This window comes from Pseudorasbora parva, chromosome 20, assembly GCF_024679245.1.
Source record: "Pseudorasbora parva isolate DD20220531a chromosome 20, ASM2467924v1, whole genome shotgun sequence".
NCBI classification, from domain to species: domain Eukaryota; kingdom Metazoa; phylum Chordata; class Actinopteri; order Cypriniformes; family Gobionidae; genus Pseudorasbora; species Pseudorasbora parva.
Window position 1 is genome coordinate 6,565,817 of NC_090191.1, and position 14,760 is coordinate 6,580,576.

A 14,760-nucleotide genomic window follows, 5' to 3' on the forward strand; every position below is an offset into this window, starting at 1 on the left:
GAAAAAGAAGTGAGGGCGAATGAGTTATTGACGTAATTTGTGTTATTATAGCTGCCGCTAAAGGAAATTCAAATTCAAATTGAAAACGAAAGTTTCTAAGCAGTTGCTTTTTGGCATTCAGAATAGGCCCAGATAGATTACAGCCTAATATGGATACCTTCACTGAATTGCCAATTTCACATGTATTTGGTGTATTTTCAAAATACAAAATACTGTATTTGTATTTAAATACATTTTTCCACACAGAATTTTGTATTTGTATTTTAAATACATTTCCATGTATTTATGCCCATCTCTGGCTGTCGGTCATCGCCGATGTAATTTTCAGTCAGAACGCTGTTCACACAGCAGGAGTTTGAATCGCCGACAGGTCCAGATATTTAGCATGCCAAATATCTCACCGGCGTCGGCGACCCGTCGGCGATTCTCTCTGATCGCGTCTTTGATTATTCACACTGCGTGATTGTCACTCGCGTGCACGAGCGCCGATTTGCCTGTGATCTCGGGCATTTGTCGGCGATTTCGCAAAACCTGTCGGCGACTCAAAATCGGGGCAAAAATCGGGCAGTGTGAACTAGCCTTTAGTATTGTTTGTGTAATTCTTTCATTGGTAAGTTCATGTGGTTCAGTCAAGTTAAGTACAAGTTTGGATTGCATGCAATACAACTGCACATGGGTTCAACTTTTCTTAAGTGGACTTCTGTGACAGTAGTCTATAGCTCATATTTTCCTAATGTCTTAAAAATGGTATCACAATGTGGATGGGAATGTGCATGGAAATGATATGCAGATTACGTTATGCATAGTAAAACTAGGCGTTGTAAGCTCCATATGGTTATTTCAGGGAGAAGACTGGGTGGAGATGCACCGCACAATCTTCTGCAGTTTTAAAAAGGTCATTTTGCACAGGTTCTGCTGTATGCATGGTTTTATAAATCTAAAAACTTTTGTACATATACAAAATCTAGCTTTTGTGTGTACAGTACATACTTTTAGGATAAAATCAACTATTTTATACATGAGGACTCTGGACTGCATATTTGCGCATAACACAGTGTATTCAGGCCCAGGGGTGGGGAACGTTGAGCCAGAAGGGCCACTCTCTTGCAGAGTTTAGCTCCAACCCTAATCAAACACACCTGAAGCTAATCAAGGTTTTCAGGATTACTAAAGTTACAGGCAGATGAGCAGTTTATTTTTAGGGTTGGAGCTAAACTCTGCAAGAGAGTGGACCTTCTGGATCAATGTTCCCACCCTGCTTTACCCATTAAAATGTTATGAGGAACTTAAATAATCACACAAAAAAAATCAAGGTCAATCCTGAGAGTTATGTTTATAACTCATCTGTGCATTTGTGAACTGACACAGTTCAACTCACTGACTCAATGCTCACAGCGGTTCTCAAGTTATCAACATACTGAATCTGTCCTACTAAAATGAGGCAAGAACCAGAAGTAATACGATCCTCTGAGCTTGGTGTGTAGAGGATTTGACTGATGAAATGAAAGTAAAGCTACAATAATAATCAAATGCACAAGGAAATGTTCACAATGAAACAATGTTCATTGAAACAGACTGTAAGAATTATTTTATAAAAACAGGAAATTTGGATATTATTTTATTGGTTATAATTGGAATTGGAAGGAGAACCTTCCAGAAGAAATCTCTGCAGCACTTCACCAATCAGGCCTGTATGGTAGAGTGGCCAGATGGAAGCCACTTGTCAGTAAAAGGCCACCTGGAGTTTGCCAAAATTCACCTGAAGGACTCTCAAACCATGAAAAACAAAATTCACTGGTCTGATGAAGCAAATATCAAACTCTTTGGCCTGAATGGCAAGTGTGATGTCTGGAGGAAACCAGGCACCGCTCATCACCTGGCCAATACCATTACTACAGTGAAACATGATGATGGCAGCATCATGCTGTGGGGATGTTTTTCAGCAACAGGTACTGGGAGACCAGTCAGGATCGAGGCAGGGACAGACTGGGGCTAAAAAAACAGCCCTGGACTTTCTCCCAAATAGGCCCATCATCCGGCCATTCGCCCCTAGCTGTGCGCAACAGACACTGTACTATGTGGTACTATATACTACACTGTACTTGGCCCTCTTTTCTCTAACTTTTTCCCATCTACCTTTCTCCTTACGTTTTCTACTAGCCATTCTGTCGTAATTTGATTCCGGAAATCCGGGGGCCAATCACAAACTGGCTAGTAGACCGACTCGTCTTCCTCAGTTTTTGTTGTTGTTGTTTTGCATGCAGCAGTATAGTGATAAGTGATCGTATTAGTGCCCCTGCTGATGGCTGTTCATATTGTGTTATTAGTAGGCCTGTCAAGATAAATTTTGCTGGATGATAAATTGGCCAAGAAATGATTGCGATAAACGATAATATTGTCATTTATATCTAAAATAATTATAATGGCATAATAATGCAGGTACACCTTTTCAAAGATCAAAAAAACTTTTATTTCTAAAGACTATTTAACACTGAAAACAGAAACATTTTAAATATTCACAATAAATGAACAAAACAACTAAAAACAATAAAAGCAATGGACACCATTCGGTTCATTTCACTGTTTTAGGGTCACGGTTTTCGGTTCTGTACGGTTCTTGTTTTTTCTTGTAATCGTTAACACTCCAGAAATTTACTTCAGCATATTATATATAGCTTAATTATCCACAATTTAGGATACCGAATTTAAAAAAATGTATCATGTAATCATGCACAAACTGAACTTGACCATCTCTGAGGAAAGCTAGGTAAGATTTTGCATACAGCGAGAGAGAAGACACTGATGACATGCTTTTAATTTATTTGGCAAAAAAATGAGTGTTTATTGCTATCTCTACAACAGGAACTAATGTGCCCTTTTAGCACACAAAGATTGAACTGAAGAATTAACTTGCATTTATCAAACTGCCAACTTCAGTGTAGGTTTAAGCCTTGTTTATACTCGAAGTGTCCGCACGAGCGCGAGGGTGCGCGTGGCAAAAATAACGTCAACGTGGTGTGCGCGAGACCCCATTTCGCTTGGTGGTTTTCACGTCAAATTGTGTAACTTTGTCTGCGGCTGTGTCCGAGCATGATGTTTCATCGCGCCGGGATCCAGTCTGCGTGTCGAGTTTAAACACCTCCCCAAACGGACGAGGCGCGCGCTCCGTCAGCGAGAGAGAGATGAGGAAAACAAATAAGCATGCAAATGGAAATGATTGTGGCCCGGAAAAATTAGCTCATTATTTTTATCGTTTGATTAATTGATTTATTGACTATCCCGACGACAGGCCTAGTTATTATACTTTTTTTTTTTTTCACGGTCCTCGGTTGGATGGCCGTTCTGGACTTTTCCAGAACACACAGATTGCCAATCCGTCCCTGGATCGAGGGAAAGATTAATGCAACAATGTACAGAGACATCGTTGATGAAAACCTGTTCCAGAGCGCTCAGACTGGGGTGAAGGTTCATCTTCCAACAGGAAATCGACCCTAAGCACAGAGCCAAGATAAAGGAGTGGCTATGGGACAACTCTGTGAATATCCTTGATTGGCCCAGCCAGAGCCCAGACTTGAAACCGATTTTATATTTCTGGAGAGATGAAAATAGCTGTGCACTGATGATCCCCATCCAACCTGATGGAGCTTTAGAGGTCCTGCAAAGAAGAATGGGAGAAACTGCCCCAAAATAGGTGTGCCAAGTTGTCAAGGTTTATGGGTTTACTGACTCGCCCTCGCGTTGTGTGTTGGATTGGGTGCGTGAGTTAAGTATGGCCTTGTTGGGGTTGATATTGCTCAGCTCCAGCTGTGTCTCGTTGCGGCTGCCTATTTAATGTGTGTGTCTACATGTCCTGTTTGTTGCAGGCCTTCCTGGGGTGCGGTTGGGTTTCTTTTTCTCTGTTTCCTGGATTCTGATCTCTGTTGTTTCGAGTGCATGCCCTGTTTTCTGGGCTGGCTTATTCTGCAGTTTCTGTGCCCATCACCAAGCCCAACACCAACCAGTTCCTGATCTTCATGACTGTCACTTACTACTGTTCTAAGTATATATGCTCAATAAACCTGTTCTGTAAACTCGCTATTAGATCTTCTGTGTTCAGATTCAGATTTATACTTTACTGTCCTCAGTAGAGGAAATATGCTTCCACAGACTGTACCAGGTGTAACATTCAGCACACATAACATACACATACTTCACGGAATACACATATTATTGGTCACATAAATATAAACATACACCACAGATGGCATCAGCAACAAAACCTGTAAGATATGAGAATTATGTACTGTATGTAAATTCAGTGCTCTTATTGCTGAGAGTACAAAACTTTTCCCTAGGCATGATTTTTTTTTTATGGGGTAGCTGTCTGTATCTGCGGCCTGAGGGAAGAAGAATGAAACATGAATTGAGGGGGTGATTAGGGTTTTGTATAATAGTTTTTGCCCTACGAATGATAGCAGTGTTTCCTGATTCAACAGCCTGACACAAGCTTGTAGCATCATACTCAAAAAGACTTGAGGCTGAAATTGGTGCCAAAGGTCCTTCAACAAAGTATCAAGTAGGGGTGACCCCTAATAGTTGAAAAATCCATGCATCGACATGCGGAGCCGGATTCGACCACCGATCTCACAGTCGAATCTTTGTGGGTGTTATGAAACGAGGATCATACTGTTTTGGCAATATGGGGGTGCCCAATATTAGTATTATAAAGACGTGGCGCTGAGCGATCGGTCAGGTGTGCGACCCCTTTAAGGGCGCTGAGCTTTGCACTGGACGTGCCGCCCCTTTAAAATTCGAATACACACAGAATGTGATATTCTTTATTTCGTTGATTCTTTATTGAATTTGTGAGAGACATTGGAGAAATCAAAACAAGTGAACAGCAATATAAACTCACAGAAGAAAAACACTGGGGTAAAACTGAGTTTTTTGAAGTTCTTGATATTTATGATTTATGATATTGTTTATAACACAAGTCGACTTTACAATCGTGAATTGTGTAGCATGAATGGTGTAGTTCAATAAACAAGTAGCCTAATTAATATTAAGTTACTTATATTTTTAGACCCAAACAATTTTTGTTCTATTTCACTCATGATTTCACAAACGAAAATAGTTCCAAAGGAAAGCAACACTCGTTGTTTTGTAACCGAATGATTCAGCGTTTTGAATGAATAATTTGAATAAACGAATCGATGACTCACTCATTAAGACGATTACTTGCTGCCCCCTATTGGCGGTTTAGTTTCAAGTTTAAAAGTATGATTGCATGTTTTTATTTAGAACATCAATCTTATAACATAATTTATTGCAGCTGTATTTTTTGCAGATTAAATTATTTATTTTGATTGGTAACAGCGCTATAGTGTCTTTACTATTATAACTGTTAATTTATTAATCAAATGAAAGAATTTAACATGAAATATGATGAATACATTTAATAAGATTTTAAAAAATGGCCTTTATAAAATTAAATAACACCCTGGGGTGAATATCACAAATATGCAGATTTAAGTAGGCCTATGCAAAAGCTGGCAGAACACTGATGAGAATATTGCTTCAGAATTAATACATGTATACCAACAAAAAATCACCCCCACACATTGTACAGTACATACAATTCGCTATGTACTCTACCTGATTGGCCCAAAGTTAATCAATATCATATCAAATTGTGAAATTTGTGATTGCCCAATGTGCACCAAAATGTTGTAATGTTATGATTGAGGCTCTAGACATAAGTGTTTGAATGTTTAAGTTGATATTTACAAGAACTATTGTAACTGTTACTAACTGCTGTAAAAAGCACATTATTTGTTTGCAAACCATATGTTATTGCACTTTTGTTCATTTATAAACACTTTTAAAATAAAAGTATGCAATACACTACTTTTGTATTCATTATTGAATTTTGCGCATACTGTGATTAATCGCAATTAAACATTTTAATCGTTGCCCAGCAATAATTTAAACATAAATAAGAAAGCCATTGTCAGTTCGTCTGTCAGTTGGCAGGCAGTTTTGGTAGTTTTTTAAAAGTTTTTGCTGTGTGCAGTATGTAAAGGAAAATAAAATTAGTTTTACCCTCCTGCTGACTAGTGTCTCGTGCCCCTCCCAACCCATTCCAGGGTATATGCAGGAATCCTGAAGTTAATTTCAAGACCTTTTTAAGACTTTTTAAAGACCTTCTCAAAATATTTTAAGACCTCATCGCACTTCAAGTTCTAATCGGCAACACACCTTTAATAAACAGTTGTAGTCGAATGTAGACTTAAAATCTCTATCGTAGGCCAATTTTGTATTGTTTATATTGCTTATCTGTTTTACAACGTATGGAGGGCGACACATCACCTAACCGCGGATTTCGCAAAATACCTGACGTCACCCGTAGACGGCGCTCGCCCGGGATGGAAATTAACTTTTTTCAAAGTCTACCACTCAATGTTTTTACCAGCCACTTTTTTGTTTTTAACCTATTAATACTACAAGCTCTACAATACTTAAGCAGTTTATTTAATCTCAAGTCTCAATGAAATACTGACATTTTCACGATGATTTGTGGTCTTTTATGGCTTCCAGTTTTATGGTTTTTAGTCCCAAGAATGAAACTATTCGTTCTGGCATCTTTGAAGCGTGTTGACAACACACCGAGCAGAACATTGTCAGAATGGGATGCACCGAAAACAAAATTCTTGGCCGAAACAAAAAAAGAAGAAACCAAAGCCGAAAACCGAAAAATAAAATTCAAACTAGAATGTTTGACTCGACCGCACTCATGTGTACATTAAATAATAATGCACAGGCCTAATGGCCTGCAGAAAGGTACAGGAATTAAATAAAGTAATCAAATGTAAAATAACTGCATACTTAACTGTTTAAATGAAAGATTAATCCTTATTAAACTTACAAAAGATATTTAATGTCAAACTAAATATAAGGACATCACTCAGGCAGCAGTGAAGGCTACTGCGCCTTTAAGAGCTGATGCAGGGATATGCTCGTCTTTCTCGACTGTGCACACTATACAGTTCACTTGAGGCACATTCAGACTATGTCTGCTTGGATACGCATCAAGATGGACATGTTGACATACTTCTTGTGTGAGTTTGTCCGTTTAAGCACAAGACTTGAAAGAGAACTCAATATTTGCGCGCTGTGAGACTCGCGAGACTGTGAGACTCACGTGAGTGATGATGGAGAAAACGACTGGTCATATGCGCACATACGGCAGCACTCGCATGCATTGAACAAAGTTTACAAAGAGGTGAAACAGCTCGGTAGGTGAAGCGAGTTTACCCGCCACAACTCTAAATCAGCCGCGTCTGGCAGGTGGCGGCGCTAATGTCCATCCCTGGCGGGCGCTCCGAGCTGATCTCAGACTGAGCGCCCCGTTGTTTTTTAATACTTATGGGGATGAAAATAAATATATTCATAAATACTTTTTGGAGTCAAACTCTTTTGACAAAGCTTGAACAAAATACTTTCAAAATGTAAGACTTTATAAAGCCTTGATAAGACTTTTTAATACTTTATAAGGGTCTTAATTTTCACAAAATTGATTTATCACCTTTTAAGACTTTTCAAGACCCCGCGGATACCCTGCATTCACACACAAATAGATGATTCGACCATAGAGAGATTCGAATCAGTCGACCATAGAGATTCAAAAATTCTGATTCAAATGTCTAAATCCTTAGTCTGGGACACCCCTAGTATCAAGGCTGTGAATACTTATGCACATGTGGGTTTTTTGTTTTGTGATTTAATTTTTTTAAATATTTTTTTATAAATTTGGACAAAGTTATTGTTTGTTGAAATTAGTTAAAAAATAATTAATTTAATCCATTTTGGAATAAGGCTGTAACATAACAAAAGGTGGAATAAGTGAAGCTCTGTGATTTTTTTTTTTCCGGATGCACCATAACTGAAAATGCTCACTCAGCTCTGTGCCATTGGACACATTTTGTGAAACACTTTACTTTCAAGCAGCAATTGCTTGAATGGTGGGTTAATTATTATTCTTAACAACAACTAGAAAAAAAAACGAATCCTTTGCATGTTCCCTATTAGCATTGGATTTAAATCCAAAATATTGCGGAATAGGTGCATTTTACATCTTGCTTTAAAACCAGATCTTCCACCATCGTCTAGTCAAGAGTGAAGGTGAAATGGGCGAAGCGAGGTCAAATCTGATTTACGATGCACTGAACAGACGCTTTCAGTTTTTAATTGTAAAAAAGTTTCTGTTCTCCAACTGCACTAAATGATTTTATTACTATAAAAAAATGATGGTGTGGGGCGCTGCAGTGGTAGGCAAGTGATGTAACTGGTGACACTGGTAACATACACTATCACAGCAAGTCTAATCACACTCTGCGTTTGGATCATATGTCGCTAAAGAGAACAATATAGGATTTCATGGTGTCTGCGAGGCATCTTTCTGTGCAAGCTTTTTGGTTTTGTGTCAGTCAGTGCAAGTAATGTATTGAGATCTTTTCTGTGTTTTATTGTGCTTGATAACTCTCTTTAAAAGCAAGGATGTCCCACACTTTATTTTCTCATTCATGCATGGTCTTTTTGTAAAAACTGAAACCGGCTTGTCTGTCTTGTATTCTTGGAGAAAATGCCACTGATGTATTCATACTACAATATAGACTAGGAAAAATATCTGCTAGTCAGATATGGAATGGCTATTCATCCACATATTTGAACATAGTAAAAAAGTGAATGTCAAACCTCAGTATGTTCAGTTGACAGTGCGCAGTCTTCAGTCCATCAGAGAGTAGCTTCACTCCTGAATCCTTCAGGTGATTGCTACTCAGGTCTAACTCTCTCAGATGGGAGTTTGATGATTGTAGAGCTGAAGATACAGTTTCACAGCATGTTTCATCAAGACCACAGCTGTCAAATCTGACAAAACAGAACATTAACCCAAATTATTTTCTGATGTTCAGTGTTTTGCATAATCAGCCAGATATTTCACACTATATTTTGACATTCAGTTCTTTAACGATGTAGAGTTAAACCTTTAATTAAACAGTGATCAGTGAAATTACTCACAGGGCTTTTCTGCAGCATCTCACAGCTGGAAGGAGTTTTGTGTAGTCGGCTTGTGATGATGTGAACTTCTTTGGGTTGAACTCGTCCAGCACCTCCTCTGACATCAGCAGTACATAGGCCAGGACTGTACACATTGAAGATGAGAGTTTCCTTCTTGGATGTGCATCTGAACTGAGGTATCTCTGGATTTCCTCATATAATGAATGATCCTGGAGCTCAAGTAAGCAGTAGAATAGGTTGACTGAAGCCTCATCTGAGATTTGCCTGTGTAGATTTTTTTTGATGTATTCCGTTGTTTTTTTGATGCTCTTTGTGGTGTCTTCAGTGTCTGTAAAAAAGCCTTTGAGCAACTTTTGACTGGATTCCAATGAAATTCCCATCAGAAACCGCAGGAACAGGTCCAGATGTCCTCTCTGACTCTTCATGGCTTTATCAACAGCCTTCTCTAGTAGCTCCTGTAATGTGATGTTTTCTTTGGGCTCATCAAAGAAAAACTGAAGCTCGTGCATATTCTTGCTCAGGTAGCAGAGGAACACATGCACAGCAGCGAGGAACTCTTGAGCACTCAGATGCACAAAGCAGAAGACCTTTTCTTCATGAAGTCCATCTTCCTTCTTAAAGATCTCAGCAATCATTCCTGTGAACTCAGTGTCTTTACCCACATCCATACCACATGCTTCCAGATCTTCCTCATCAAACACAATGTTTTCCTTCTTCAGCTGTTCAAACGCTAGCTTGGCTAACTTTATTATAATTTCTCTGTTTGACTGTAAGAGCTTTTTACGTTGTCTTTCTTCTTGTTCATCGTACTTTTGGTTCTTCATGTTCATCTGTATCAGCAGGAAGTGGATGTACATTTCAGTGAGGGTTGTGCTGATGTTATTTGTATTGTTTGTGATGAGAATATTCTGAAGTACCGTGGCTGTGATCCAGCAGAACACGGGAATGTGGCACATGATGTAGAGACTTCGAGACGTCTTAATGTGTGAGATGATTCTGGAGTACTGAGTCTCATCTGTGATTCTCTTTCTGAAGTACTCCTCCTTTTGTTGGTCAGTGAATCCTCGCACCTCTGTGAACAAACCCACATACCGAGGAGGGATCAGATTGGCTGCTGCTGGTCGTGAGGTCACCCAGACGAGAGCTGATGGAAGCAGCTTCCCTTTGACCAGACTTGTGAAAAGCACATCTACAGATGATCTTTCCTCAACATTGTCCAATATCCCACTTCCAAAATTCAAAGGCAGGCGACTCTCATCAAGTCCATCAAATATAAAGGCAAGTTTACAATCTTTATATAACTTTTTTACAGGTTTTCCAGATTTTTCCAGATCCTTCATTTGGGGATAAACTTTCAGCAGAAACTCATGGAGACTGAACTCTCTGTCTTTAATGCTGTTAATCTCTCGGAATGGAAGCAGGAACACACAGTCTATATCCTGATTGGCTGTTTCTTCTGCCCAGTCCAGGATGAATTTGTACAGAGAGACAGTTTTTCCGATGCCAGCGACTCCCTTAGTCAGCACAATCTTTTCCTCATTGTTTTCCTTTAATAATGTAAATATATCACTGCATTGGATTGGTTTGTCCTGTGTTTGTTTTTGTTTGTTCTTGAAAGCATCATCAATCTTCATAATCTCATGTTCCTGATTGACATCTTCCATATCTCCCTCTGTGATGAACAGATCTGTGTACACAGCCTTGAGATACACTTCTTTTTCTTTCTTGCACTCAAAAATACGCCCTGCTTTCTTCTTCATGTTGGTTTTGTGAGTTTCCAAGAATTTTTTCAGAATCAAATCCTCTGTTATAAAATATTGGTGTAAATAAATAAATTACAAACGTTTCACATCAGCATCATCTGATTATCTGAAAATTCATTCAACATATTGTAATTAAATTACTAGTATTAAAGTATTACACCCATACAAAAATTGAATATATGTACACATATGAAATATACATCTATTAAATATATCCACATAGAAAGTGAAAAAATATATGTACATATCTGCCCATATATAAAGCCTATTAGAAAAAGCAATTTCATATATTGACATATAAAACTAGCCCATATAAATGCATGTTCATATATGCATAATACAGTCATTAATATACATATATATCAAAGAACTTGTTCATGTCTCTTAAGCCCAAGCTTAAAATTTTAGAATAAGCAGTGATTTCTCTCATTTTAAGAATATAAATAAAGGGAGTTTTTATACTGGCTGTTTAGTTCAGAACAGGGCACAGTTTGTATGAAAAATTGGTAATGTGAAGGCTGTCATGCGGACCTGAGAGCGCACCAGTACCACACCATACCTGGAGGAGGTCCATATTCCATGAGTAGGAATATAGTGCAGCCCCTTTAAGAGATGCTGACGGTATTGAACTGCCCCCATTGAACTGACGGTATTTTGTGAGTGCGCGCCGAACTGTGCCGCGATGCACACAAAAAGTGTGAAGAACATGGACTCGGGAGTGCGTTTGTTCAGAAAAGTAACATGCGCATTAATTTTAGCCGATTGTTATGTATTTAGTTCAATAAAGTATGAACTGTAAGCGGTGAATGTGTTAATGATTTACCTCAGATATGAGCGAGAATGAGCTCGCAGTGTATCGCGTTCAGACTGCAGAGAATGTGCTCGGTGAAAAAACGCACTTTTCTTCAAATAAGTCTAATAAAAGTTAACAGAAAATATAGTAGCTTATAGGCATAACTGCACTTGTTTCAGAGTAATGTTATTGTTGTTTGCTGGTGCTGCATTACGTCTATGGCTTATCTCAACTTCTTCTACTACGGGCCATTGATCAAACAGAAAATGCTATGTCGCGCGTTAATAAAATTAGTGCCGTTAAAATGTATTTACGTTAACGCGTTATTGACGCGCTAATTTTAAAAAATATCTGTAGAAGTTTTACTCATTTAAACTTGTTTTAATTATTCAGTTTGGGTGAAAGTATGGTTATGATTATAAAAAAATAAAGTAAACGAGCCAGAAAATATGATAAACTTTCTTTTAAATAGGGTCTAGCAGCTGCAGTCACGGTGTAAAGTGAAAGCACACTTTTGATGGACAAAATAAATAATATCACACAAAAAGCTTTTAACAATAACTGGATCATTAAAGAAAAGAGAGAATAAAAAATATCTGCAGAAGATTTAGCCTACCTTTAAACTTTTTTAATTATTCAGTTTGAGTGAAAGTATTATGATTATAAAAAGTAAAGTAAACTAGCCAAATAATATAATATAATATATAAACTTTCTTTTAGTTTAGTATGTAATACTCTGCTACATCCACTGCTGTGATGCTGTACAAACGCTTCCAGTGTGAAAACTTTCGTGCGTCTGCAGCTGCAGTGACGGTGTAGTTACGCTGAAGCGCTGCTCAGGCGCTGCTCACGCTTGCGGTGTGTGAAGTCGCAAAATTTAATTATGAGATATTGATCGTCAAAGTGGAGTGAATGGAAATAATGAGCTGTCTTTAAAACAGTCGTGAGAGGTCTACAGACACTTAATTTTTACACTTTCTTTTTCAGAGTACTTACATTTTAATTATGTATTGATATATAAAGAAAGTTGAAACAAATTTGGAAAAACATTTTTAACCAATTCTTACCTACCCTACCTTTAATATATATTAAATATACTTCAATATACTCATTTAATATGGACAAATTATATGTTCTAAACTTATATCAACATATATCTTGAGATATGTACAGTCGTGGTTAAAATTGTTGGTACCCCTGGTAAATATGATCAAATATGGCTGTAAAAAATAAACTGCATTATTTATCCTTTTGATCTTATATTAAAAAAATCACAAAATCCAACCTTTAATTTAAGTAAAATAATTGAAAATGGGGGGTAAATCACATTATGAAATAAATTATTTTCTCTAAAACACGTTGGCCACAATTGTTGGCACCCCAAGAATTTTAAATGAGTAAAATATCTCTGAATTATATTTATATTAATATTTACATTTTTTTAGCACACCAAGGTGACAAGGAACATGAAATTGTCCAGTAGAATGTCTTGTTTCACAGTATAAATATAAGGAGGCATAAAAGCCTAATTCCCTTAATCATTTATCACAATGAGTAAAACCACAGAATATAGTTCTGATGTGCAGCAAAAGATTGTTGAGCTTCACAAAATAGAAAGCGGCTGTGGGAAAAAAGCTAAATCATTGAAAATCCCCATTTCCACCATCAGGGCAATAATTAAGAAGCTCCATCTAACTAAAGATGTTACAAATCTGCCTGAAAGAGGACGTGTGTGTATATTGTCCTAATGCACAGTGAGGAGGAACGTTTGAGTGGACAAAGACTCTCCAAGGATCACAGATGGAGAATCGCAGAGATTAGTTGAGTCTTGGGGTCAGAAAGCCAAAAAAAAAAAAAAAATCAGACAACCCCTACATCACCACATGTTGTTTGGGAGCGATTCAAGGAAAATCTTCCTCGCTGATCCATAAACAAACTCCAGCATATTCAGTTGTCACGACTGGAAAGTCATGTATTTTTTTGCTGGAGGTCCTGGACATCTTGTTCAGATACATGGTATCATGGATTCTAGCAAATACCAAAAGATAAAAAATCAAAACCTGATGGATTCTGCTAGAAATCTTAGAATGGACCGTGGTTGGATCTCCCATCAGGACAACGATCCAAAACAAACATCAAAATCAACACACAAATGTGTCACTGAGCACAAAATGAAGCTTCTGCCATGACCATTCCAGTTTCCTGACCTAAACCCCATGGAAGATGTGTGGCTGAACTGAAGATAAGAAGCACCAACATGGATCTGGGAATCTGAAGGATCTGGAGAGATTCAGTGTGGAGGAATGGTCTCTGATCTCTATTCAGGTGTTCTCCAAACTCCTCAGGCATTATAGAAGAAGACTCAGAGCTGTTATCTTGGGAAAAGGAGGTTGCAAAAAGTATTTAATAAAAAGGTACCAACAATTGTGGCCAACATGTTTTGGAGAAAAGCATTTATTTCATAATGTGATTTACCCCCCATTTTCAATTATTTTACTTTAATGAAAGGTTCGATTTTTGTGATTTTTTTTTTAAATAAAAGATCAAAAGATTGATTTTTTTTTTATAAAAAAAATGTACAGCAATATTTGATCATATTTACCAGGGGTGCCAACAATTTTGACCAAGACTGTATTAATGTGATAGTAATATATTGTCTTACATTTAGCATATATGACTGTGTCACTTGCGATATAGGAACACATATATTGCATTTCCATATGGGCAGACACAAGGCCTCAGATCTTCCATTTAATTCACTACATCTTGATAAATATATTACACTCATGAAAGGAAATATTATTAAACATTATAATCCGAATTGTCATCCAAGCATAATTTTTTAAGCCTAATTTGTAAACTCAGTACAGAGGACATGGTTGGAGGAACAATTGGCAGTGAATGCTCTAGTTCTTGTATGTAAGGTTTACTGCTCACTGTTAACCTCCGTTCTAATATTAATGCCCATGAATTCTGTACATTAGGCCACTGGACTGGTGTCCAAATTCAAAATACTTCCCACCTGTTTAAATCACTTTTGAAACACTTTAAACAGACTAGTACAGACTGACACTGAGCAATTACCAGATCACGTTCCTGATAAAAAGTGAATGAAGATAACGGGTGAATATAAACAGACCAACAGTA

General features: G+C 37.6%; 1 protein-coding gene across 2 annotated transcripts in view; it reads right to left on the reverse strand.

Moving 5' to 3' along the window:
- The window catches only part of LOC137049215 (NACHT, LRR and PYD domains-containing protein 12-like), a 59,115-nt gene that overhangs the window by 22,628 nt on the left and 21,727 nt on the right, over nt 1-14,760 (reverse strand). For both annotated transcript variants that reach the window (XM_067427680.1, XM_067427681.1), the window contains exons 6-7: nt 9,058-10,861; nt 8,734-8,907 (exon numbers count right to left, since the gene is read on the reverse strand). In XM_067427680.1, the coding sequence (XP_067283781.1) occupies nt 8,734-8,907; nt 9,058-10,861 (1,978 nt within the window). The remainder of the gene's footprint in view (nt 1-8,733; nt 8,908-9,057; nt 10,862-14,760) is intronic.